The 26,598-nt window shown below is 47.0% G+C and overlaps 1 protein-coding gene across 5 annotated transcripts in view; it reads right to left on the bottom strand.

Annotated features, from left to right (window-relative positions):
• HOMER1 (homer scaffold protein 1) overlaps positions 1-26,598 on the bottom strand; it is a 157,501-nt gene that overhangs the window by 78,161 nt on the left and 52,742 nt on the right. For all 5 annotated transcript variants that reach the window (XR_011381839.1, XM_051854078.2, XM_017344541.3 and 2 more), the window contains exon 2: positions 5,234-5,390. Coding sequence is in view for 4 of the 5 variants with exons in the window: in XM_051854078.2 (XP_051710038.1) it covers positions 5,234-5,390 (157 nt within the window). In the remaining variant the exon portion in view is untranslated. The remainder of the gene's footprint in view (positions 1-5,233; positions 5,391-26,598) is intronic.

A 26,598-nucleotide genomic window follows, 5' to 3' on the forward strand; every position in this document is an offset into this window, starting at 1 on the left:
GCTTAGGCCGTGTGTCCCTGCGAGGGCACCAGTGAGAGCTGGGTTCCAAGAGCACAGGCACTTCACGTGGGCCCCAGTGACTCTCAAGAAGCGGGTAAGCAACGCTTTTATGGGCATCTGAGAAAACTGGTCAATCTGCTATTGGTGACTTCCACGTTTTAACTATTACAAAATAACTTCTTTCTTTTTTTAAGTTAAAGAGTTCTATGTTTAATATGTATTCTGAACTTTCCCATACCCCTGTATTACTTTTTTAATCCTTGAAGAACGTTAAAATGATAAATGACCACATACTTTAAAAAGTGAATTTCTTAGGTAGGTCCTCTGAATAGATGCTACTATGAATCCGCTTAAAGAAAAATTCAGGGGCCCGCATTCCACATGGGTGCCGGTTCAAGCCCTGGCTGCTCCACTTCCAAACCATCTCCCTGCTAAGCTGCCTGGGAAAACAGTGGAAGGTAGCCCAGTTACTTGGATCCCTGCCACCACATAGAAAACCCGGAAGCAGCTCCTGGCTCCTGGCTGTGGCCTGGCCCAGCCCTGGTCATTGCTGCCATTTGGGGAGTAGCCAGCAGATCTCGTTCTCTGTCATTGTCTCTCTCTAACTCGGCCTTTCAAACAGGTAAATAAGTACTTTAAAAAAAATTTTTTTAGTCCTTTAATTTACTTAATCAAAATAAATGTCTCCCAGCCCCAGAATCCTTGTGCTTTTAAGGAAGGGAGGTACAAATGCTGTGTCATTATGATCACGTGGCGCCCTGATGTGGTCCGCGGCCATGCTGACGTGCCTGAGGCATGATCAGAACACAATCAAACTTCACAGGCACCGCACAGGCACTGAGTGAGAACAGCCGGGCACTGTCCAGTGGGGCACCCGCTGAGAGCAGCAGTGGAGGCGGCGGCAGGAAGGAGAAAAACACTCACGCGACCCAGTCAACGACACCACAACTGCCCACCAGAAACACCACCGCCGTAAGGACTGCAGGTGGTAACGTCGGTTTAGAAAAGCAGCCGACGGAAAACGTGAAACACAGAAATGTGGTAGAAAAGCCCGCTACAGAACCCAGCGCGTGTTAAGAGACGACACGGGGCCGGCGCCGCGGCTCACTAGGTTGATCCTCCGCCTTGCGGCGCCGGCACACCGGGTTCTAGTCCCGGTCGGGGCGCCGGATTCTGTCCCGGTTGCCCCTCTTCCAGGCCAGCCCTCTGCTGTGGCCCCGGAGTGCAGTGGAGGATGGCCCAGGTGCTTGGGCCCTGCACCCCATGGGAGACCAGGAAAAGCACCTGGCTCCTGGCTCCTGCCATCGGATCAGCGCGGTGCGCCGGCCGCAGCGCGCCGGCCGCGGCGGCCATTGGAGGGTGAACCAACGGCAAAGGAAGACCTTTCTCTCTGTCTCTCTCTCTCACTGTCCACTCTGCCTGTCAAAAAAAAAAAAAAGAGACGACACGGAAACCTCTCGCAGGAGTTAAGCAGTTAGGTCCACTTGGGAGTGGAAATGCCAGAATCCACAGTTCTTTTTGCTTCAGAAGAACACACGAGGATCCTTCAGTCACCAAAATGCTTCCCTTGAAAATAACTCAGAGCATTCTATCTGGTAAAGCCTGAGCTAGCAACAGCCATCTAGTTACTTTTTTACATATAGTTCTTATTCTTTGGCATGAACTATTTGATCATACCTTTATTTTTACATACCATTTTTTTTAAATTTTTTGACAGGCAGAGTTAAACAGTGAGACAGAGAGTGAGAGTGAGAGTGAGAGTGAGAGAGAGAGAGAGAGAGAGAGTTATAGACAGTGAGAAAGGTCTTCCTTCCGTTGGTTCACTCCCTTAATGGCTGCTATGGCCAGAGCTACACCAATCCGAAGCCAGGAGCCAGGTGCTTCCTCCCAGTCTCCCATGAGGGTGCAGGGACCCAAGCACTTGGGCCATCCTCCACTGCCCTCCCGGGCCACAGCAGAGAGCTGGCCTGGAAGAGGAGCAACCAGGAGAGAATCCGGCACCCCAACCGGGACTAGAACCCAGGGTGCCAGCGCTGCAGGCGGAGGATTAGCCTAGTGAGCCACAGCGCCGGCCTTCATATACCATTTAATCCTATCTAATAAAACTGCATTTTATCTATGGTTTCAGCCAAGAGATGAACAGATTACATAGAGCTGAAGGTTCAAGTCAGGGAAAAGAAATAAATCCACAGTCTAGAATGTGAGATTATCATACTTACTATTTGTCACATTTCACTAAACCCAAGAACTACAAAATACGACAAAATTACTATTCACCAGGCAGCAAAGTGTCTAGCCTATCAGCTACGACATCACATCCCACCTCGCACGCCCGGTTTCATTCCCCGCACTGGCCCTGGACTGCAGCCCCCTGCAGATGCGGACCTGGGAGGCAGCGGTGATGGCTCAGCCCCGTGGATGATCTGGACTGTGCTCCTGTCCCAGCCCCAGCCCCAGCCCCAGCCCCAGCCGGCATTTAAGGAGTGAAATAGCATTTGGGAGCCTTTTCTCTAATAATTTTTTAAACTTACTCTTCATTAAACAGAGCTTCACAGAAATCAACTAGTTCTCAACTCCTTTAAGTCCTTCAACTAGAACTACTGAAAACATTGTCAACTGCTCAAGCTGAAGCATGCTAGTCCCTTCTGTATTGGACAGAAAGCGCACGCAGCCCCAGGGGTCCTGTAACTCGCTAGGGAGATAAGGTACAGCAAATAGACTGCATTTGCCATTCAATTAAATCATCTTCTATTTCCTTAAAGCCCATCAAGCAGTACACACTTAATTGCCCAATAACATTAACAATACGAATTACTGCACATACTCAATACTTTTGCCTAAATTTATTTACTCTTCACAAAAATCTTTTGTTTTAATGAAGTCTTTGGTTTTTAATTTTCAAAAATATTTATTTACTATTTGAAAGGCAGAGTGAAAGCAAGACACACACACACACACACACACACACACAGCTCCTTCTTACAGACGAAGAAACAGGCACACGCAGTGACAACGCTCACTCACTGTCCCAGGGCCAGCAAGCAGTGGTCAACACTCAAACCAGACGATCTGCTCCAGAGTGAGCTCTTGGCTCCCACACTCAGCTGCTAAAATTTGCAAGGATGTACAGGCCCATGGCCTAAGAAGGCTGGAAGACGACGGGAAGCCTTGTTTTTCTGAGTTCATATCCAGAACCTGATGTCTGGAATTTGCCTAAGTGAGTTATACAAAATCCCCTGATGACAGCATGGACTTCCCCCCTTTCCAAAAGGTTCAATATCCACCCAAGATTGATCTAAGTGCTTTGCAGATTTTTTATTAATTTTTAAAAGATTTATTTATTTATTTGAAAGAGTTACAAACAGAGAGGAATCTTCCATCTGCTGGTTCACTCCCCAGATGGTTGCAAGCAGGACTGGATCTGGCTGCAGCCAAGAGCCAGGACCTTCATCCAAGCCTCCCACGTGGGTGGCAGGGGCCCCACTACTTGGGCCATCTTCCGCTTTCCCAGGCATGCCGGGACTGGAACCTGGTGCTCATACAGGATGCCAGCAGTGCAGGCAGCAGCTTAGCCTGTGGTGCCACAGAACCGACCTCACTGTGTAGATGTCATCTCATCTTCACAACTATCCGCAGTGGGGTGACAGGAGGAAGCTCAGAGAAGGAACTCACCCAGTGTCAACACTCAGCAGGTGGAGGAGCTGAGATGTGAACCTCGGCAGTGCTTGCCCTGGGTTTAGACCACCCGCGCCTCCCAAAGATACCAACACGGCTGCGCCCCTCCGCTTCCCTTCTCTGAGCTGCAGTGTTGACACGGATGCACTTCACGTGATCTGGACATTCTGAACTGCTTACGCGTCCACAGAGGTGACTTGGAAAGAATTCTCACTCCTAGAATTCCAGACCACACCCATTCTGTTCCATACATTCTAGCACCAAACACAGTATCTGACACATCACAGACACGCAACGACTGCTAAACTGAACGACTGCTCTCTCTGCCCCTGATCTCACTGTCTCTTGATCTCTCTCTTACGCTCTCCTTCTCCCTCGTTTTCCTTCTTCGCCCCTTCTCTCCGGTCTGTGGAGTTTCCCCCAGTAAACCCTTTCCCTTACTCCGGTGTTTGGTGTTTTGTGGCGGCCTTACATTGGTGCCGCGACTCAGATCCAGGCTCCTCCAGTGACTCTGCTCTCCCTTCGAGGATCTCTGAGCGGCCTTGGGGTCCTGGATTTCTGCCAGTCACAAAGCACACCTCTGGAACTCCTTCCACACCAACAAACGCTTTGTGATCTCCATCCACACACCAGCCTTCCAAATCCTGAGTGTTTGCAGGAGTTGATAATGGAACGAACCAAGGCCTTCACCAACCTGACGGTCAACCAAATGCTGCTGCAGGGATATACTCGGTTCCCCACCCAGGAGACAGCGGCTTGAGACATCGCCCAAGCCAGAGAGCACCTCGTAGCCCCATGTCAGCAGGGAGTAGCTCTGAAGACAGATCACTGTCCCTCGATCCCTCCTGGACTTTGGGGGCTAATGTAATCCCATACAACTCTTGCTTTGTAAAAAACAAAAGTGGGGAATGTTACTAAAATGGCACAGTCTTATCCACGGTGCAATCTACATCCCAGACAACATCCTAGGCTCCAGCCCCCCACGCCACTGCTGGAAGCCAGGTGACCTCATGGCCCAATCACCGGTGTCAGCTCCAACCCTTCCTAATGGGATTCGCTGCTCCTACTTCCCTGCCCACCCCCCAGTAAAAGTTTAACAGGACCTGTTCCTGAACACGTGGCTCTCTCTTGATCTCTCTCTCTCTCTCTTCCCCCCTCTCTGTCACTTGATCTCTCTCGCTCTCTCCCTCTCTCGATCTCTCTCGTACACTCTTCCTTCTCCCTTTTTCCTTCTTTACCCCTTTTCTCCAGTCTGTTGGGTTTCCCCCAATAAACCCTTTCCCTTATAAAAAAATAAAATAAACTGAATGACCTCACCCAAGTGGAGTATTTTGGTATGCTACTCAACGTGACGAGGTGTTTGACCCAAGTACTTCAGAGGACAACAAATGTTGCTAGCCTAGTAATGATCGGCTTGGCTTCAGAAAATGTTTAAAATACAAAAGAAAATGCTTCATTTTAATGAAGCTAAAATCCCCTGAAAGAAGCTGGAATGCTGGACTGTACGGAGCAAAGCAGCCAGATTATTTAAAGATTATTTAAAGCAAGTGTAACTCACCTTTGAGCCGTCTAAGCTGATTATCCTGTACACATTCCTTGTGCTGTCGTAGAAGTAAGACACAGTCACTGCATGCTTGCTGGTGGGGACCCAGTTCTTCTTTGTGTTTGGGTCGATCTGGAAGACATGAGCTCGGGTGCTGAAGATAGGTTGCTCCCTGTCGAACAGAAAAGAAAATGATGAAATCAAAGCAGGCAGTGCTGGTCCGCCAGACAGGGAAACATGGAGACGCTGAGGGTGACTCTGCCGAGCCAAAAACTCCCGCACATCCGGAAATAAGAAACTTGCTTTCAAATTTGTAAATTCTAAGTCGTCGCTCTTTTACAGCTCAGTCTCCCTCATCACTGATTCTGTACATGCAAATCTACCCACTACTAACTTTATCTGTAACCGCAAAATCAACACTGGGGATACCGTCAGACTCTCACAGACAGGCATGCACACGGCGGCGGGAGAAGACGAGTCACCGGAGACGCGTGTTTGCACGAGGCTGAGCAGGATGGTACTCTGCCTTCTCGCTTCCAGCTTTCACTCTATTAACGATACTCTTCACTGTCTCTTTAGCACCACACTTTTCCCACTTTGCTACCTCCTGGTGGTGCCTCCCTTGGTTAAAGCTGCCTAGGAGCACAGGCCTGCAGCGAGCCCAAGGTGTGGTATGCGCCGAGGACCCAGAGGGCTGTGGGTTAGGTGAGCCTCACTCAGGCACGCGCTCAGCACTGAAGGCATCAATGGCCGGTATGAAGTGTGGTGCTTGACAGACACCCACAGCGGGGTGACAGCCTGGCTGGCTGATGAGAAGGCCGTGTGGCCTCGCATGCTGAACTCTGCCCAGGTGCAATGGCTCGGCAGGGGCTCAGTGTCCGCTCACCCCGGGTCACAGAGAGCCAGAGCCGACTGTCATCAATGCGCCCTGCCACGTCCCGGCATCTCTGAACTCCACCGGGTTCAGTTTCTACCCACCTAAAACTGAATTATTCTGCAGACAGGTAAATAACTGACTAGGAAAACTTATGTTCAATACAATCTCTACCATCCTGAAAAGTATATGGGAAAAAAACTCTCAAAACCACAGGTATCTTTTCTTTCTTTCTTTCTTTCTTTCTTTCTTTCTTTCTTTCTTTCTTTCTTTCTTTCTTTCTCTTTCTTTCTTTCTTTCTTTCTCTCTCTCTCTCTCTCTCTCTCTCTTTCTCTCTTTCTCTCTCTCTTTCTCTCTCTCTCTCTCTCTTTCTTTCTTTTTTTTTTTTACAGAGTTAGACAGTGAGAGAGAGACAAAGAAAAAGGTTCTCACTCCGCTGGTTCACCCCCCAGATGACCGCTATGGCTGGCATGCTGCGCCAAGCCGAAGCCAGGAGCCAGGTGCTTCTCTTGGTCTCCCATGTGGGTGGCAGGGCCCAAGCACTTGGGCCATCCTCCACTGCACTCCCGGGCCACAGCAGAGAGCTGGACTGGAAGAGGAGCAACCGGGACAGAATCTGGTGCCCCAACCGGGACTGGAACCCAGGGTGCCGGCACCGCAGGCGGAGGATTAGCCAAGTGAGCCACTGTGCTGGCCAAAACCACAGGTATCTTTTGGTTAGATCAGGAGGTCCTTAAAGATACAGATTTACAAATTACAAAGAACCAGAGGGACCGGTGCTGTGGTGCAGCGGGTAAAGCTGCCACCTGCAGCACAGGCATCCTGTAAGGGCACTGGTTCAAGTCCCGGCTGCTTCACTTCTGATCCAGCTCCCTGCTGATATCCTGGGAAAGCAACAGGGGATGGCCCAAGCGCTTGAGCCCCTGCATCTGTGTGCAGGACCTGTAGGAGGCCTCTGGCTCCTGGCTTTGGCTTGGCCAGGCCTGTCCATTGTGACCACTTGGGGAGTAAACCAGCGGATGGAAGACTTTTCTAACTCTACCTTTCAAAAAAATAAAAAATAATTTAAAAAAAAAACACAAACTTCTCAAAAAAAAAAAAAACTCTTTGAGAAGTAACATTTGTCAAGCCTTTAATAAACAAAAAACAGAAAGACCAAATAAAGCTCATCTCTCTCTTTTTACCACCTATCTTTCCTTTCTAAATCAGCTCAAGGTCCTAAAGAGAATTCTAGTAATATTTTGTTTAAAATTAAATAAATTTTAAATCTTACTGTGTAGAATTCAAATTCTTTATTTTTTTAAGGACGTAAAGCTGCATATAGAAAAGAGAGAAATTAGAAAATCAGGCGAGGGAGGACGAATCTGGGACCGTGAGAAAACTGCCCCTCAGCTTCGTAATAAAGAGCAGGGTGTCTCAGTCTGCCACGTCCCAGCAGCCCCAGAGCCGATGTGAGGGAGGGCTGCAGATAAGCCGGCCCTCTCCCAGATTCACTTCTAGAAAACTGTAGTACAGCTTTCCTCTCCCAGCAGTCTCTTCTGGAAGGCAACGATACCTTTTACATTACTCTCTAGTAACTGCAGCTCCGAGTGAGGGCTCCTTGCTGAACTGCCACTGCACACGGACCGGTTTAACAAATCACCATTATCAACCTGGCACGGCACCGTGCTGGGGTGAAGAATTCTGAATTGGGAGCAGTTTTACTCACAACTCCTTTCCCTGTCCTCCATCTGTGATGCCAGTGCTACAGCGGTCTACCAAAGCCCTATAACCCCTGTTTTAGGTAAACGTGTAGCTGGTCCCACTGACCATGTCCAGCTCCAGTTCACAGCAAATCCTTTTCACCAATAATTCCACTAAGGCACACAGGAAAGGGGTGGGACCCCTGACCAGCTTGATCATTTTTCTTTGTTTTCACTTGATAACAGTTAAATTTCTATACCAAAGCAGGCTAGTGAATACAGAAACATGCTTTTAAAAGCATATATTCTAAAAATTAAAAGCATATGTTCTAAAAATTAAGTTATTAAGATAATGATATTGGGGATGGTGTTGTGGCATAGAAGGTTAAGCCTCCACCTGTAATGCCAACAACCTATACGCATGCCGGTTCGAGTCCTGGATGCTCCACTTCCAATCCAGTTCCCTACTAATGCCTCTGGGAAGGCAGTGGAAGATGGTCCAAGTACTTGGGTTTCTGCTCCCATGTGGGAGACCCAGAAGAAACTCCTGGTTCCCAGCTCCAGCCTGGCCCAGCCCTGGACTTTACTCCATTCATGGAGTGACCCAGCGAAGCTCTCTCTCCCCTTCTCCCCTTCTCCCCTTCTCCCCTTCTCCCCTTCTCCCCTTCTCTCTCTCTCTCTCTCTCTCTCTCTCTCTCTCCTTCTCTCTGGATTTCTTTCAAATACACAAAATTTCAAAAAAAGAAAAAGGATAATATTGGATTGTAAGCTTCATATGACCAATCAACAAATCCTCACTCGACAGAAATACAATGTCTTGAGTCCATATTTCTATATATTAATTTCAGAATTTAATTGATCCACTCAATTTACTCCCTTTCAGCATAAAAATCTTTACAGTGAACTAGCTATTTTAAAAGTAAACGAAGGGCCAGCACTGTGGCGCAGCAGGTTAACGCCCTGGCCTGAAGCACTGGCATTCCATATGGGCGCAAGTTTGAGACCCGGCTGCTCCACTTCCAATACAGCTCTCTGCTATGGCCTGGGAAGGCAGTGGAGGATGGCCCAAGTCCTTGGGCCCCTGCACCTGTATGGGAGACCCAAAAGAAGCTCCTGGCTCCTGGCTTCAGATCAGCGCAGATCCAGCCATTGTGGCCAATAGGGGAGTGAACCAGCAGATGGAAGACCTCCCTCTCTCTTTCCTCTCTCTAACTCTGACTTGCAAATAAATAAATAAATCTTTTTAAAAATTTTAAATAAATAAAAGCAAACGACATTTGGAGCCAGTGCTGTGGCACAGCAGATTAAGCCACAGCTTGCGAAGCCAGCATCCCATATGAAGAGATTCAACTCAAGCCGGCACTGCGGCTCACTTGGCTAATCCTCTGCCTGCGGCGCTGGCATCCAATATGGGCACCAGGTTCTAGTCCCGGTTGCTCCTCTTCCAGTCCAGCTCTCTGCTGTGGCCCTGGAGAGCAGTGGAGGATGGCCCAAGTGCTTAGGCCCCTGCACCCGAGTGGGAGACCAGGAGAAGCACCTGGCTCCTGGCTTTGGATTAACGCAGCGCTGGCTGTGGCGGCCATTTGGGGGGTGAACCAACAGAAGGAAGACCTTTCTGTCTGTCTCTCACTGTCTAACTCTGTCAAATAAATTTAAAAAAAAGAGATAGAGAGCTCCAACTCAAGTTCTAGTTGCTCTGCTTCCAATCCAGCTCCCTGCTAATGGGCCTGGGAAAGCAGTGGATGCCACCCACAGAGGAGACCTAGATGGAGTTCTCAGCTCCTGGCTTTGACCTGGCCCAGCCTCAGCTGTTGTGGCTATTTGAGGAGTGAACCAACAGATGGAAGACCTCTTTCTCCATCACTGTGCCTTTCAAATAAATAAAAACTATTTTACTTTTAAAATAAAAAAGCAAATGACAGGGTCATCGTTATGCCATAGTGGATAAAGCTGCTTCCTGTGACACTGGTATCACATATGGGTGACAGTTCAAGTCCTGCTTTCTCCACTTATAATCCAGCTCCCTGCTAATGGCCTAGAAAAGCAGCAGAAGATGGACCAAATGTTGGATCCCTGCCACCCAGGTGGAAGACTTGGAAGAAGCTCCTGGCTTCAGCCTGGTCCAGTTCTGGGCATTGTGGCCATCTGGGGAGTGAACCAGCAGAGGAAGCATGCTCTCTTTGACTTCCAAATAAATCAATCTTTCTTTCTTTCCTTTTTTTTTTTTTTTTTTTTGGACAGGCAGAGTGGATAGTGAGAGACAGAGACAGAGAGAAAGGTCTTCCTTTTTGCCGTTGGTTCACCCTCCAATGGCCGCCGCGGCCGGCGCACCGCACTGATCCGAAGCCAGGAGCCAGGTGCTTCTCCTGGTCTCCCACGGGGTGCAGGGCCCAAGCACTTGGGCCATCCTCCACTGCACTCCCGGGCCACAGCAGAGAGCTGGCCTGGAAGAGGGGCAACCGGGACAGAATCCGGCACCCCGACAGGGACTAGAACCCGGTGTGCCAGTGCCGCTAGGTGGAGGATAGTGAGCCGCAGCGCTGGCCTAATCTTTCAAAAAAAAAAAAAAAAAAGCCAATGATGATTGAGTATCAACCATAAATATTCAATTCTCTTCTAAATAGGTATTTTCCTAAAGCCACATTTCAAGATTTTTGTGGGCAAGAGCCTACTGCCCACTTTGGGATAATAATGACCAGGGAAATGATTTCACGACTAACCCAGGAGACAGTTCCTAGAAGTGATAAAGACATTATTGTTGGGGCCGGCGCTGTGGCACAGCAGGTTAAAGCCCTGGCCTGAAGAGCCAGCATCCCATATGGGCACCGGTTCTAGTCCCAGCTGCTCCTCTTCCAATCCAGCTCTCTGCTATGACAGGGAAAGCAGCAGGGGATAGCCTGAGTCCTTGGGCCCCTGCACCCATGTGGGAGACCCGGAAGAAGCTCCTGGCTCCTGGCTTCTGATCGGCACAGCTCTGGCCTTTGCAGCCATCTGGGGAGTGAACCAGCGGATGGAAGACCTCTCTGTCTCAACCTCTCTCTGTAACTCTTTCAAATTAAATAAATCTTAAACACACACACACATTATTGCATCCGACAGAGCATGTGAATAGATGGATCCCTCTGCTACTGAATAACTGCTCCATGCCAAGGACTGGGACAGAGATGGCCCTTGAAAGGTTCCATTTACTGAGTCAAGAGCGGTATGTTAAAAATGAAATACTCTTCACCATGACAGAGTCTCCAAGAATACAGGACTGAAAGCTATGGCAGAGAAACTGATGCCTAAGTAGAACCCAAAACAAACTACGGGACAGTGGACAGAGGGCACAACACACTGCTGTGTGTAGCAAGACCCTTAGTGCGAACAAGAACCCTTAGTACCTTTAGAATGGAGAGAGGCAGAAGCCAGCGCACAAGGTCTACACTGCAAGCTGCTGATTATAAATAGGAAACCACCAAATAGGAAGCACTGAAGGGCTGGAAGGAGGAAAGCAGTAACAGACTCGGGGAGCCTCGTCAGCGTCTTGCTAAGAAATCTAAGTTTTATACAATAAAGAGGATGTGAGGCTAGGGAATAGGGTGGATTTGTGAGAAGGCACGAAGGGTGAGTTTAGAAACGCTATCCATTAGATTAAGTCTCAGACTGAACGCAGGGCAGTGATCCTCCAACTCAGGTGAGCTGTCCCTGAAAGGACATTTCACAATGACTGGAGACGCTTTAGGCAGCTAACGGGCAGACGCCAACAACGCACAGGACAGCGCCCCACAGAATCACCAGCCCCAGGCGTCAGCAGCGCACAGGTTCAGAAGTGCTATTACAGATGGAGGAGGAACCGCATCCCCCAGGTTTCCACTTTAGGTGTCTGAAAAAGACGACAGTGCCATCAGCCAGGATGGGAGACAGAAAGCGGGTTTGAGACTGGGGAGGAGAAGAGAATGAGCTCAGGTGTGCCCTGCTGGGTCAGGAATTTAACGACACTAGTTGGAGCTCAGCAGCTGCAGCGTGAAGTCTGGGGAGCCACCAGGAGATCGCACAGCCGGTCTCTGACATGTTAACACCAAGCACGTTCAATAAACTGCTTGTCAGAAAAGCTGCGGAAGCGCAGTGGGGAATCCATACCTGAAATCTTAAAGCTCTTATCCTCTTAAAAAGACCGAAAAGGTATTTGAAACTGTTTGTCCCAGGTGTGCAAGTGTTACAGCTAACACCTTTTCAAATACACCAGGCAGCACTCATAAATAAAGATCAGACACACTGCGTCCTTTACAACAATTCACACAAATACTGACTGGATCAAACACCAGCACTTGGGGCCAGCCCTGGGGCATAGCAGGGTAAGCCAATGTAGTGCCAGCATCCCCAGTGGACACTGGTTGCTCCAATTCTAATCCAGCTCCCTGCCAATGTGCCCGAGAAAGCAGTGCAAGATGGCCCCTAGTGCTTGGGCCCCTGCACCCATATGGGAGACCTGGAAGAAGCTCTCGGATTTGGCCTGGCCCAGCCCCTAGCTGTTGTGGCCATTTGGGGAGTGAACCAGCAGATGGATGATCTCTCCATCTCTCCCTCTAGTTCTGACTTCCGAATAAATAATTAAACCTTTAAAATAAAAACAAAACACAGCATTTCCTAAAGTGTGTTCTAAGAAACAACAGTCCAAGAAATGAGTGTTCCTGTTTAAATGAGTTTTGCATCAGGGCGCCAGATTCTGTCCCGGTTGCTCCTCTTCCAGGCCAGCTCTCTGCTGTGGCCCGGGAGTGCAGTGGAGGATGGCCCAAGTGCTTGGGCCCTGCACCCCATGGGAGACCAGGGGAAGTACCTGGCTCCTGGCTTCAGATCAGCGCAGTGCGCCGGCCGCAGCGGCCATTGGGGCGTGAACCAACAGCAAAGGAAGACCTTTCTCTCTGTCTCTCTCTCTCACTGTCCATTCTACCTGTCAAAAAATAAATAAATATATAAATAAGTTTTATAGACACTGCTATATCCTATTCTGAGGTATTTATAATGTACATTAGAATATTAAAAGTTCTGAGACACCTGTTTTACCCCAAATAACCACCATGTGGCAAAATTATCTGATCTCAGGATTATTTTTAAGCAGTACATGAATATCTCCTAAGACTTGTAGTTACAAGCACAGCAGGAGACTCAAAGGACCAACTTCAAGGTAAATACATCTCACTCAAAGTTTGGATAGCAGACCAGCTTTGCCAATTTTCCTAACTACACATAAGCAGCAGAGGTTCTTAGAACAGGTATACAAAAGACAAAACTAAACTGAGGCCTTGTTTAGTAATGACTATAGTATTATTTCTTTTTTTTTTTTTTTGACAGGCAGAGTGGACAGTGAGAGAGAGAGAGACAGAGAGAAAGGTCTTCCTTTGCCGTTGGTTCACCCTCCAATGGACGCCGTGGCCAGCACGCTGCAGCCGGCGCGCTGACCCGATGGCAGGAGCCAGGTGTTTCTCCTGGTCTCCCATGGGGTGCAGGGCCCAAGCACCTGGGCCATCCTCCACTGCACTCCCGGGCCACAGCAGAGAGCTGACCTGGAAGAGGGGCAACCGGGACAGAATCCGGCGCCCCGACCGGGACTAGAACCTGGTGTGCCAGCGCCACAAGGTGGAGGATTAGCCTAGTGAGCCGCAGCGCCGGCCAGTATTATTTCTTACACAGGTATTTGTTAAGAACAAAGTAATTATTCTAAGAAACTGAATGTTAATCTAAGAATCAATTTTAAAAGTAGACTCAGCATAAAACACTTCCAAGTATCGTGGAGAAGAAAAATCACACAAGTCATGCATATACTTTAATCCTAATAAATCTCTTAGTTGGTAACGTCTCACATCCAAAGCCAGAACAGTGAGTAGTTCAAACAACTCTACTAATGTAAGTTTTCTAGAACATTTTCCTATAGGTCCAAAAATAATTCTACAGAACTGGTTTAAGGATCATCTCATTTTCTTTACCTCGGGCTAAAGTTATTTAACACAACTATATACAGTGATAGATTCTGAAATTTAAAATGGATGTGGGAAACTGTAAAAACATTAAACATAACATGAGCGTGAGGGGAAAAAATCAGAATTCTGGCTTGAAAATAACCGCTACTCCCCACATAAAGCCACATTTCAAGATTTTTGTGGGCAAGAGCCTACTGCCCACTTTGGGATAATAATGACCAGGGAAACGATTTCATGACTAACCCAGGAGACAGTTCCTAGAAGTGATAAAGACATTATTGTTGGGGCCGGCGCTGTGGCGCAGCAGGTTAAAGCCCTGGCCTGAAGAGCTGGCATCCCATATGGGCACCGGTTCTAGTCCCAGCTGCTCCTCTTCCAATCCAGCTCTCTGCCATGGCCTGGGAAAACAGAAGAGGATGCCCAAGACCCTGGGCCCCTGCACCACATAGGAGACCCAGAAGCAGCGCCTGGCTCCTGGCTCCGGATTGGCTCAGCTCCAGCCTTTGCATCCATTTGGGGAGTGAACCAGCATATGGAAGACCTCTCTACCTCTGTCAGCAACTCTTTCAAATAATAAAATAAATCTTAAAAAAATTTTAAAAAGAATAATCTTTATTCAAACTCAGTAGAGTTGACATAAAGAATTACTATAGTTACCTCTCAGGTAACCATGTCTGTTAGTTATTTATATTTACAGAAAGAAAAAAAAATCATAAAAAAAGACTTATTGCCAGGAGATAAGTACTAGCTCTAGAAAAACAAAGTTTATATTTGTCATTTGAATAGCTTTGACTTAAAAAATGAATATCGCTTATGAATGACTATTAAAGTCTGTATTTCCACAAATGCTGTTATTACTCAATACATCTTAGTTCCAAGTAAACGCAAAGGTGTGGGTCCAATAAATACAATGAAACCCAAGGGCAACAACAGAAACGAAACCGTCTACCTCGAGTACCCAGCTAACACATGTCCTTTCGGATACGCGATCACAGATGCACACGGCGGGAAGGAGGTATAAAGAACATCACGCTTGTGAGTGGTTCCTTGACTTCCTGATTATTTTTTCAAAAAAGCAAAGCAGCCTGGCAGACGTGTGGAGACAAGCTGGCTGTATTCTCCACAGAGGGCGAGACACCGACACGGCCAGCTAACCACTGCCCACTGCTCTTCCTCACTGTCCTCAGCTCTGGGAGGGTATTTATTTTATTATAACTTAGCATCATCTCAGCTCTCACGCCTGCCTGGAGCTGGGTTAGGGACACACCTCTGAAGCACTTCAGTTTTATAACTGGGAGACGCCTGCTGGAAGCCACTGGGCACACTCAACAAAGAGATAATTACAAACCTAAGACTTGTTCCCTCAAATAACATGTGCACGTAACTTAGGGCACCTCATGCGAGAGGAGCATGCCTGAGAACAGAGCCGGCATTCTCTGTTAACCACCAGATCAAAGAACGAAGACTCCGTTCCCAGATTATGTCACGGAACCCATGAACCAGCCTGGCTTCAGGCTTCTCATGACTACACAAGTCTCCTAATGTCTTCAATAGCTGTTATTTTAAAAATCACACAAGTGGTGACTGAAGACGTAGGTTTACATATAATAAGCGTGGCAACGCTGAGCTCCCCGCCCAGGGTAATGGTAAGGCTGGTCCTCAGAATTTTCAGCTGGCTACCCACTGGTCATCAACTACCTCAAAAGATAACCACGCGGCGTATCTGGTTCGATCTGGGAGCTCCATTTAAAAATGCAGAGCTAGCCAACAGAGACCTTTATAGGAACTGATACACTGAGATGGGCGGGAGGAGGAGGAAGTGGACAGAAGGTGGAAATGGTCCAAGTTCACTATCAGTTGACTTTCTGATACAAGGAATAAGCACCCAAAGCTTTAATTAAGAAATAGTGGTGTTGGGGCCAGCACTGTGGCATAAAGGGTTAAGCCATCGCCTGCAGCGCTGGCATCCCATATGGGCGCTGGATGGAGTTCCGGCTGCTCCTCTTCCTATCCAGCTCCCAGCTAATGCACCTGGGAAAGCAGCAGAAGATGGCCCGAGTGCTCCGGCCCTTGAACCATGTTTGACACAGAAAAAGCTCCTGGCTCCTGGCTTCAGGTCAGCCCAGGTCCAGCCATTGCAGCCATTTGGGGAGTGACCCAGCGGATAGAAGACCTCTCTCTGTCTCTGTCTCTTCCCCCTCACTCTGTACTGTCTTTCAAAAAAAAAAAAAAAAAAAAAAAAAAGGCCTGGTGGCATTAGAACTTAATCATAAGAAGGCAACTCCCAAAAGCAATAAAAACTGGAATTCTCAGAAGGAGCCTCTGGGCATGCGGAGGACAACGGAAGGTATGGGGTGGGGGACGAGTACACGGCTTTATAATCCCGTAAGCACTATTCAATCTTTAAAATTTTGTCACAGGTACTATCTTTTTAAAATTTGCACTGTGGAAAAATTACAATTAACACAGAGAAAAGACTGCTTTCGTGGTCATTTTTTTAAGATTCTCAAACTACAGAAAGATAACTTTCAATAGCTTGAAACTCAACCGACTTAAAAAGATGTTAAAGAAGAATAAAAGTGGCCAGCGCCGCGGCTCACTTGGCCAATCCTCTGCCTGCGGCGCCGGCACACCGGGTTCTAGTCCCGGTCGGGGCGCTGGATTCTGTCCCGGTTGCTCCTCTTCCAGGCCAGCTCTCTGCTCTGGCCCGGGAAGGCAGTGGAGGATGGCCCAGGTGCTTGGGCCCTGCACCTGCATGGGAAACCATGAGGAAGCACCTGGCTCCTGGCTTCGGATCGGCGCAGCGCCAGCCATAGCGGCCACTTGGGGAGTGAACCAACAGAAGGAAGACTTCTCTCTGTCTCTCTCACTAACTGCCTGTCCAAAAAAAAAAAAAAAAAAAAAAAAAAAGAATAAAAGTATTCAAGAAGAATAAAAGGGAAGCAGAAGCAAAGCAGAAACCCAGACATCGTGAACTTTGGGACTAGAAGTGCTGAAGGCAAAGCCAACTCCTGATGAAAATATTCCCCTCAATTCGAGGCAGGCCACGAGAAGACACGCTCCCTGCAGTCTGGACGCTGGTGTCAGGCCCGAAGAACAAAGGCAAGGACAAGGCAAGGAGCAGCGGGCCCTGCAGCACAGCCCGCTTCATTCAGGACCATGAGCGCACTGCCTGTCTCCTGGAGAGCAGAGGCTCAAACACTGGGATTCCTAAACAGAACTGTCCTGGACAAGCTACCACTGGGGAGTCTATTCTAAGGATCACCAGGGAACTGGCTCGAATCTCTTTTCTCTCATACACACACACACTCCAAGAAAAATCACGTTGACTACAGTGTTTTGTTGTTGCTAAAGACTGCAGCATCCGACAGTAAACTAACTGTAATCCTATTGCAACACTATGTGTTTTAACAGCCGACTGCTCACACATGGGATGTTCTTTTATTAAAAAAAAGAAAAAGCTTACTTTGAGGAAAGCAAGGATTATTCTAATGGCTACCCAACACACAGATATACTGCTAGAACTCCATCTAGTGACAAAGCAAACACACAGCAGGAGCATGGCTTTTTTTCCCCCAAAGAAACTAGTGAGTACAAATTTCCTAAGTACAACTTGAGGAAAGACAAGGGCTGTTCAAAGTCATGGCTTTTCAATGCGTCAATTTCACTTCTACAGATTGCCTTTTAGGTATTCTATTAGTTATTTTTTTTTTAAAGGCAGAGTTAGTGAGAAAGAGAGACAGAGAGAAACGTCTTGCTTCCATTGGTTCACTCCCCAGATGGCCGCTACAGCTGGTGTGCTGTGCTGATCCGAAGCCAGGAGCCAAGTGCCTCCTCCTGGTCTCCCATGCAGGTGCAGGGCCCAAGCACTTGGGCCATCCTCCACTGCACTCCCGGGCCACAGCAGAGAGCTGGACTGGAAGAGGAGCAACCGGGACAGAATCTGGCGCCCCAACTGGGACAAGAACCCGGGGTGCCGGTGCCGCAGGTGGAGGATTAGCCTAGTGAGCCATGGCACCGGCCTCTATTAGTAACTACAGATCAAGGAGAACATATGATATTTGTCCCTTTGGAACTGGCTTATTTCACTAAGTATGAGTTTTCCAGATTCATCCATTTTGTTGCAGTGACTTGATTTTTTTTTTTTACTGCTCTGTAGTATTCCATTGAGTACATATCCCGTTATTTCTTTATCCAGTCTTCATTTGACGGGCATCTAGGTTGATTCCATGCCTTAGCTATTATGAATTGAGCAGCAATAAACATAGAGGTGCAGATAACTCTTTTATTTGCTAATTTCATTTCTCTTGGGTAAATTCCTACGAGTGGGATGGTAGGTCATCAGGTAGGTCCATATTCAGATTTCTGAGTTATCTCCAAACTCATTTCCATAGTGGCGTTACCAGTTTACATTCCCACCAACAGTGGACCAGTGGACCATTCTTCCCCACATCCTCACTAGCATTTGTTGTTTGTTGACTTCTATATGAATGCCGTTCTAAACGGGTGAGCCATTCTAACTTCATTGTGGTTTCGATTTGCAGAAGCATGCCTTTTAAAACTCACAAATGTAACAGAAGTATACAGACTTAAAATATGGTACCAACAAGCAAAAAATGTCTTATGAAAAGATTTTTTTAAAAAGCATGAATTTAATTCCTTGGGCTTTTTAACTAGTTAACTGCACAGTGAACTGAAGTATTTATTTTATTAGAACTCAGCATCAGAAATACTTTTATGACATCAAGTATTTGAGTTGGTCTATTTAAAGAAAATGTCATTAAACATTGCTATTTGGAAATGAAGATTATTAAATTATAAACATATTTAAGCAGTAATACTTTATTTTCCTCACACACTGTCTCACAACAAGAATAATTTTTATTAACCTCGTTTCAATAGGTCACAGCATTAGTGTTTTTTTTGTTTTTTTTTTTTTTTTTTTTTTTTTTTTTTTTTTGACAGGCAGAGTGGACAGTGAGAGAGAGAGACAGAGAGAAAGGTCTTCCTTTCGCCGTTGGTTCACCCTCCAATGGCCGCCACGGCTGGCGAGCTGCAGCCGGTGCACCGCGCCGATCCGATGGCAGGAGCCAGGTGCTTCTCCTGGTCTCCCATGGGGTGCAGGGCCCAAGCACTCGGGCCATCCTCCACTGCACTCCCTGGCCACAGCAGAGAGCTGGCCTGGAAGAGGGGCAACCAGGACAGAATCCGGCGCCCCGACCGGGACTAGAACTCGGTGTGCCGGCGCCGCAAGGTGGAGGATTAGCCTAGTGAGCCGCGGCGCCGGCCAGCATTAGTTATTTTAAAAAACATTTATTTTTATTCATTCCAAAAGCAGACCAACAGAGAGAGAGGAAGAAATCTTCCATCCACTTGTTCACTTCCCAAATCCCTATAAAGACAGGTCTGGGCCAGGCTGAAGCCTTGAGATAGAACTCCATGCTGGTCTCCCACACGGGTGGCAGGCGCCCAATTACTTGAGCCATCTTCCATTGCTTTCCCAGAAACATCAGCAGGAAGCTGGGTAGGAAGCGGAGCAGCCAGGACTCAAAGGGGCAGTCTAACACAGGAGGAAGGCATCGCCAGTGGTGGCTTAACCCACTACAACACAATAACTACCCCCACAACACTAGCTATTAATAGGTTTTAGTACTTACATATTCTTGGGTTCTTTAATCAACGGCTGCATTTAAAAATTATGTAATGTGCTAAAATTTAAGACCTAAAAGCAAGCAAACGCACAGAATATATTTAACTTGCTCAATGTTCAAAAACCTGGTCTGCTATTTATTAAATAACAGCCAATGTCTCTGCCCCTTCTACACATTTTAAACTCCCATCAGATTCAGATAAAATAGTGGGTATTTTTAAATACATCAAGAGCTGTGCCTGATACATTTACAATTACATTTGCACAATTATATTTAAAATTAGCATTATATTTTCAATTTTGTTCGGCTGTAAGTATTCTTCTCTTACAGCATGAACTGTATTAAATAAAACTAAACTCTAATAACTGACAGGATACACCTAGGAAATCTTATTAATAACTAGGGCTTAATTCTCATTAATATAGCTGGTACAACACTAAAAATGTACCATAAGTGATTTCCCAATAGACATTCTGTTAAAAACCCATCAAATTCTACCACCAGGAAAAGTTGGTTAAACATCAGTCGAGGGGGCTGGCACTGTGGCAAGGTGGCTAAGCCTCTGCCTGCAGCGCAGGCATCCTGTATGGGTGCTGGTTCCTGTCCTGGCTGCTCCTCTTCTGATCCAGATCTTTGCCAATGGCCTGAGAAAGCAGTGGAAGATGGCACAAGTGCTTAGACCCCAGCACCTGAATTGGAGACCAGGAACAAGTTCCTGGTTCTTGCCTTTGGATCAGCCCAGCTCAGGCTGTTGCAGACATTTGGGGAGTGAACTAGCGGATGCAAGACCTTTCTGGGGCTGGTGCCGCGGTCTATCAGGTAAAGATGCCGCCCGCAGTCCCAGCATCCCATATAGGCACTGGTTCAAGTCCAGGTTCCTCCACTTCCGATTCAGCTCTCTGCTTTCGCCTGGGAAAGCAACAGAAAATGGTCCAAGTCCTTGGGCCCCCACACCAGTGTAGGAGACCAGAAAGAAGCTCCTGGCTCCTGGCTTTGGATCGGCACAGCTCCAGCCACTATGGCCATTTGGGGAGCGAACCAGCAGATGGAAGACTTCTCTCTTTCTGCCTCTGCCTTTCAAATAAATAAATAAATCTTTAAATAAAAAAAAAAAAGACCTTTCTGTCTCTCCCTCCCTCTGTAACCGTACCTCTCAAACAAATAAATAAAATCTTTAAACAAAAGAAAAACACCAGTTGAGATGACCACATTCTGTACTGAAGTGCTTGAGTTCAAGTCCTAGTTCTGCTACCAATTCCAGCTTCTTGCTTGTGAGCAGCCCGAGAGGCAGCAAGTAATGGCTCTAGCAGTGGGCTGCTACCCGCACAGGAGACACTGATTCAGTTCCTGGTTCTCTGTTCTGTCTGGACCAGCCCTGATTGCTGTGTACACCTGAGGAGTGAGCCAGTGGATACATCTCTCTCCTTCTCTTCAAATGAAAGCAATTTAAAGTAAATAAATAAGTTCTATCACTTTCAAGAAACAATGATAGTTCTGCCGGCGCCGCGGCTCACTAGGCTAATCCTCCACCTTGCGGCGCCGGCACACCAGGTTCTAGTCCCGGTTGGGGCGCCAGATTCTGTCCCGGTTGCCCCTCTTCCAGGCCAGCTCTCTGCTGTGGCCCGGGGAAGCAGTGGAGGATGGCCCAAGTGCTTGGGCCCTGCACCCCATGGGAGACCAGGAAAAGCACCTGGCTCCTGGCTCCTGCCATCGGATCAGCGCGGTGCGCCGGCCGCAGCGCGCCGGCCGTGGCGGCCATTGGAGGGTGAACCAACGGCAAAAGGAAGACTGTCTCTCTCTCTCTCACTATCCACTCTGCCTGTCAAAAAAAAAAAAAAAAGAATCTTAAAAAAAAAAAGAAACAATGATACTCCTAGGTAAGCTTTTATTTTACACCTGCTATGAACTAAACAAGTAGACACTCAATTCGTGTGTTAGTTATTCAGACTAATTCGTGTGTTAGTTATTCAGACTAATAAATATTCTAAAACCAGGATTGAAAAGAAATATTTCAAAGTACTTTGGCAAAATGTTAATATTTCTGAAACTTAAAAGAGTAAGTACATAGTGTTATTATTCCCTACATAATCCTGAACATTTACAATTCCTGAGGTGTGGGCACTTGAAAAGACAATAAAGATGCTACCTAGAGGCCGGCGCTGTGGCACAGGTTACTCCTTCGCCTGCAGTGCCCACATTCCATATGGACACCAGTTCTAGTTCCGGTTGTTCCTCTCCCAACCCAGCTCTCTGCTATGGCCTGGGAAAGCAGTGGAGGATGGTCCAAATGCTTGGGTCCCTGCACCCACGTGGGATACCTGGAAGAAGCACCTGGTTCCTGGCTTCGGATCAGTGCAGCTCCGGCCATTTGGGTGCTGAACCAACAGAAGGAAGACCTTTCTCTGTCTCTCCTTCTCACTGTCTCCAACTCTACCTCTCAAATAAGTAAATAAAATCTTTAAAAAAAGAGATGAAAAAAAAAAAAAAAGATGCTACTTAAGGGGACTAGTGCTGTGGTGTAGCGGGTAAACACACTGCCTGTGGTGCCAGCATCCCATGTGGGCACCAGGTGAATCCCAGCTGCTCCTCCTCTGCTCCAGCTCTCTGCTGTGGCCTGAGAAAGCAGTAGAAGATGCTCCAAGTGCTTGGGCCCCTGCACCCACGTGAGAGACCTGTAAGAAGCTCCTGGCTCCTGGCTTCGGATTGGCCCAGCTCCGGCAGCTGTGACCATCTGGTGAGTAAACAAACACGGTGCTACTTAGGACACCTGCATCTCATATCAGAGTGCCTGGTTCAAGTCCTGGCTTCTAAGCTTTCGATCCAGCTTGCTGCTAATGCACACCCTAGGAGGCAGCAGGTGATGGCTTCAAGTACGTGAGTCCCTGCCACACACACCGAAGTCCTGTATCAGGTTCTGGTCTTGGAGCTGGTGCTGTGGTGTGGCGGATGGGGCTGATGCCAGTTCAAGTCCTGGCTACTCCGCTTCTGATCCGGCTCTCTGCTGTGGCTTAGGAGGGCAGTGCAGGATGGCCCAGGTCGTTGGGCCCCTGCATCCATGTGGGAGGCCTGGAGGCGGTTCCTGGCTCCTGGATTCAGATTGGCCCAGCTCTGGATGTTGCGGCAAGTTGGGGAGTGAGCCAGCGGATGGAGGACTTTCCCTCTCTCTGCCTCTCCTTCTCTCTCTGGAACTCTGACTTTCAAATAGTAAAATCTTTTTTTAAAAAAACCCAGTAAGTTGTGGTCTCCTCCTAACATATGATCCAGCAGGCTCACTTCTGGGAATTTACCTAAACCAAAAGAAATCAGCATAAGAAAGAGTTATCTGTACCCCCATGTTCATTGCAGCTCAATTCACAACAAGTAAGATAACAGAATCAGCCCAAATGTTCATCATCAACTGATGACTGGATAAGGAAATTATGGTGTGTGTGTGTGTGTATATATATATATATATATATATAGTACTATGGAGTACTACTCATCTGTAAAGAAAAAACAATAAAATCCTGCCTTTTGCAACAAAAGACACAACTGGAAACCATTCTACTCAGTGAAATAAACCAGTCTCAAAAAGAGATACCATGTTTTCCCTGATCTGTGGTAACTAACACAGTATCTAAAATGACACTGAAAAGTCTGAATCAATCATATTTTATTTTATACTTACACAGGTCATCCATTTTAACTTTCCCATACAATACACATTATAATTACAACTATCTTCCAGGGCCAGCACCGTGACTCGGTTAATCCTCCGCCTGTGGCACCGGCATCCCATATGGGCGCCGGGTTCTAATCCGGGTTGCTCCTCTTCTAGTCCAGCTCTCTGTTGTGGCCCAGGAAGGCAGTGGAGGATGGCTCAAGTGCTTGGGTTCCTGCACCCGCATGGGAGACAGGAGGAAGCACCTGGCTCCTGATCGGCGCAGCGCCAGCCGTAGCAGCCATTTGGGGAGTGAACCAACAGAACGACAGACCTTTCCCTCTGTCTCTCTCACTATCTGTAACTCTACAAGCAAGCAAGCAAGCAAGAAAGCAAGAAAGCAAGAAAGAAGAACTAGCTTCCAATATGGCAGCCAGATGACTACTGAATATTTGAAATACAGCTAGTGCAACTGAGAAAGTGGATTAAACTTTGATCCTCAATTCAGTTAACGAAAAAAAATTATGTGTGGGACTGCTTAAGTGAATCGACTCTTTCCAGCAGAAAATTTTATGAAATTTAAATTCACATCAAGTATTTCTGACAGAAATGTCATGTCCAAAGTGAGATGTGCTATAAATGCGAAAGCACTATGGATTCTGAAAGGCCTACCACGAATAAAGAGTATCACCATCTCGGTGCTTTCTGTACTCATCACACACGAAAAATGTAGTGCCCTTTGTCAGAGTGCAGCACAGACTGCTTCAGTCAACACAGACCACAGATGCCAAGGTGGGCTCAGGAAGTTCTATCCCCTGTGCAGCCACGGCCATCCTGTGACGTCCCACTGCTGAGAACACTAAGCCGTCACTTAGGGACCATGGTGCGTTCCTTCTTGAAGGTCTCTAGCTGGCTGGGCTTAACCAGTGGGTATGCTGTGTCAAAATGTTAATTTCACCTTCTTTGAACATTAAATTTTCAATTATGTTTTGTCTAAGTTATACTGCTAGACAATGTGGCACTGAACAATATTTTACATCATGTCCCAACTAAGTTGTTCCTATTTTTGCATTACTGCAAACCCTGATCCTGTACATTTTTCTGGGCATGCATCCAAGAGATGCACTGGAAGCAGAGTTCCCAGTCATGGGGCTGTAACCCAGCGGATATGCAAACTCTTCTTCATAGCAATGTGCCAGCTGACATTCCTGCTCATCCCGTTCATCCCACACCAGGCTACATACAAGCGACACCTTTAGTCTGTGCCAACTACTGCCGGCATGCAACAGTGTTTCACTGCTGGTTCTATCTGCTCCTCTCTCATCACTGGAGACACTGAGCAGCCCTTCCTGTGCTTCTGGACCATTTGAGCCCAGTGCATTTCTACACTCATTTCTGAGCTTATTCAAAACTTTAAGCTCCAGATAGTCCAAAGGCCAAAATCTAAAACCCAGCACTCAGACCACACAAATGGAACCTTCCACATTCAATTCCAACCATACAGATAAACTCACATCAACACTCGCTAATGTAGAGCAAAGCTGCTTATTTTTCCAAGTTTCCTGACACTCAATGTTTAAAAAATCAGTATGCTATAAATGCAACAAATTCCGCTCTTTTATCAAAGGTAAAGAAGGGTCCTTCAGTAGAAAGCTTTACGTTTTTTGCTTTACACTTGGAACTGCTAGGGAAGGGTTCCATTCACTGGGTCATTCCTCAAATCACGGCAATGGCCAGGGCTGGGCCAGGCTGAAGCCAGGAGCCTGGGACTCTATCTGGGACTCTGACATGGGTGGCAGGGACCCAAAGACCATCTTCTACTGCCTTCCCAGGGCCATTAGCAAGGAGTTGGATGGGAAGTGGAACAGCTGGGACTTCAGCCAACACACTGATATGGGATGCCCATGTTGGAAAAAGCAGCTTAATCCACTGTGTCCCAATGCTGGTTCCCAAGCAACACATTTTTTAATGAACAGTCCCATTTCCGAATAGGTTAAACTCCTAGATACTCAAACGGTAACCACCACCACTTTACCCCTGTATGCATTTTCATGACACCATCCCTCAAGACTTCAAAGCAACTGTCATTTTCCTCTGATTAACTTTTCTCTAATCACAGTGATTAATTACAGCTAGGTACCTCCTTTCTGAATGGCTCTCAAGCTGTCCCAGCTGTAAGTCCACCCATGAACAGTATGTGCTATTTCATGCAGTGGTCACACAGTCTCAGTTTCCCTGGATCATCCACCTCTCCTGTTCAAAGTCGACTGAATTAAATGCAACTAAGTATGATTTATATTTTCCCTTTAGGTAACAAAGAGTAACAGACAAAATCTTTGTCAGATGGTATGTCCCAATCCGGGGCTTTGCAAAGACGAGCCCTGTATGGCATGGTGCTTCTGTTCGAACGCACTTCATCTTTTCCACAACTCGGTCATCATGGCAGAAAAGCCCGAACACACACATTTTCTGGCTGTGATGGAACTTAACATTTTTCACTTACTGAAGATTTGATACAGGAACTTCACACTGCTAGCTCTGGAGCTTTCTGGATACTTAGCGTTCTTGAAAGTAAAACTTTATCAGAGAAAGAGAGAGGCTGCCATCTGTGGTGCCCGGTAAAGGGAATGACAGATGGAAGACACCTAACATGACAATATTTCACAGACTCACAATCCAGAGGGCCACCTGCGATCTGATGGCAACAGCAGCATTTTTAACATAAATGAGGACGTAAAACACAGTGCATCACGCCTGGTTTGGGGCGGGGGGGGGGGGGTTGTTCCATTGAACTCTCAGCCACATTTACATATGCTTGTCATATGTTCATGTGTTAAAAGCAAACAAAATGCCTGTATACAATGTTCATGAAAACCCCCTGAAGCAGTTACATAGCACCCACTGCACAGCACAAAAGCAGAGGTCCTGAATGACCTGAAGTCACACAGCTAGCAAATGACATGAATAAGCTTACTTTTAAAAATACAAATGAAAATGAAATTGAATTTCACTAGACATCAGAGAACGGCAGCTTGAAAACAAGTTAATTTTTCACCTGTCAAAACAGGAAACTTTTCAATTTAGTAAAAAATTCCATGTTGGTGAGTGTTCAAGGAGATCTGACATTCTCCAAAGCAGCAGGTAGGAGTATAAATTAACAGTGTTCCTGGAACACACTTTGTTGGTGCTTATCAAAAGCTTTTAAACTTCTGAGCAAATCCTCAGACAGACATTCTATGCTAAGAACGTACCCTGCGGAAAAAAACAGACGTATGCAGAGATCTGTCTACAGCAATGGACTGACACACCGCTTACAGCAACAAGGCCGTAAGTTAAAATGTCCAATAATGTGTGAGACCAAATGAGTTATGGCACATCCACCTCACTGAATACAACACAGCCATAAAACACAAAATCCTAGAACACGCAGTTACAGAAATTCAACAAATGAAGATAGTTGATCAATCAGTAGATACAGGACAAAAACCTATCTGTGTGCATAGGAAAAAATATATGAAAGACAGATTAGTTTATTTCAGCTTTTCCTTGCCTTCCCAGAATAATCCTTTCAAA

Source organism: Oryctolagus cuniculus, chromosome 14 (genome assembly GCF_964237555.1).
Source record: "Oryctolagus cuniculus chromosome 14, mOryCun1.1, whole genome shotgun sequence".
Classification (NCBI taxonomy): Eukaryota; Metazoa; Chordata; class Mammalia; order Lagomorpha; family Leporidae; genus Oryctolagus; species Oryctolagus cuniculus.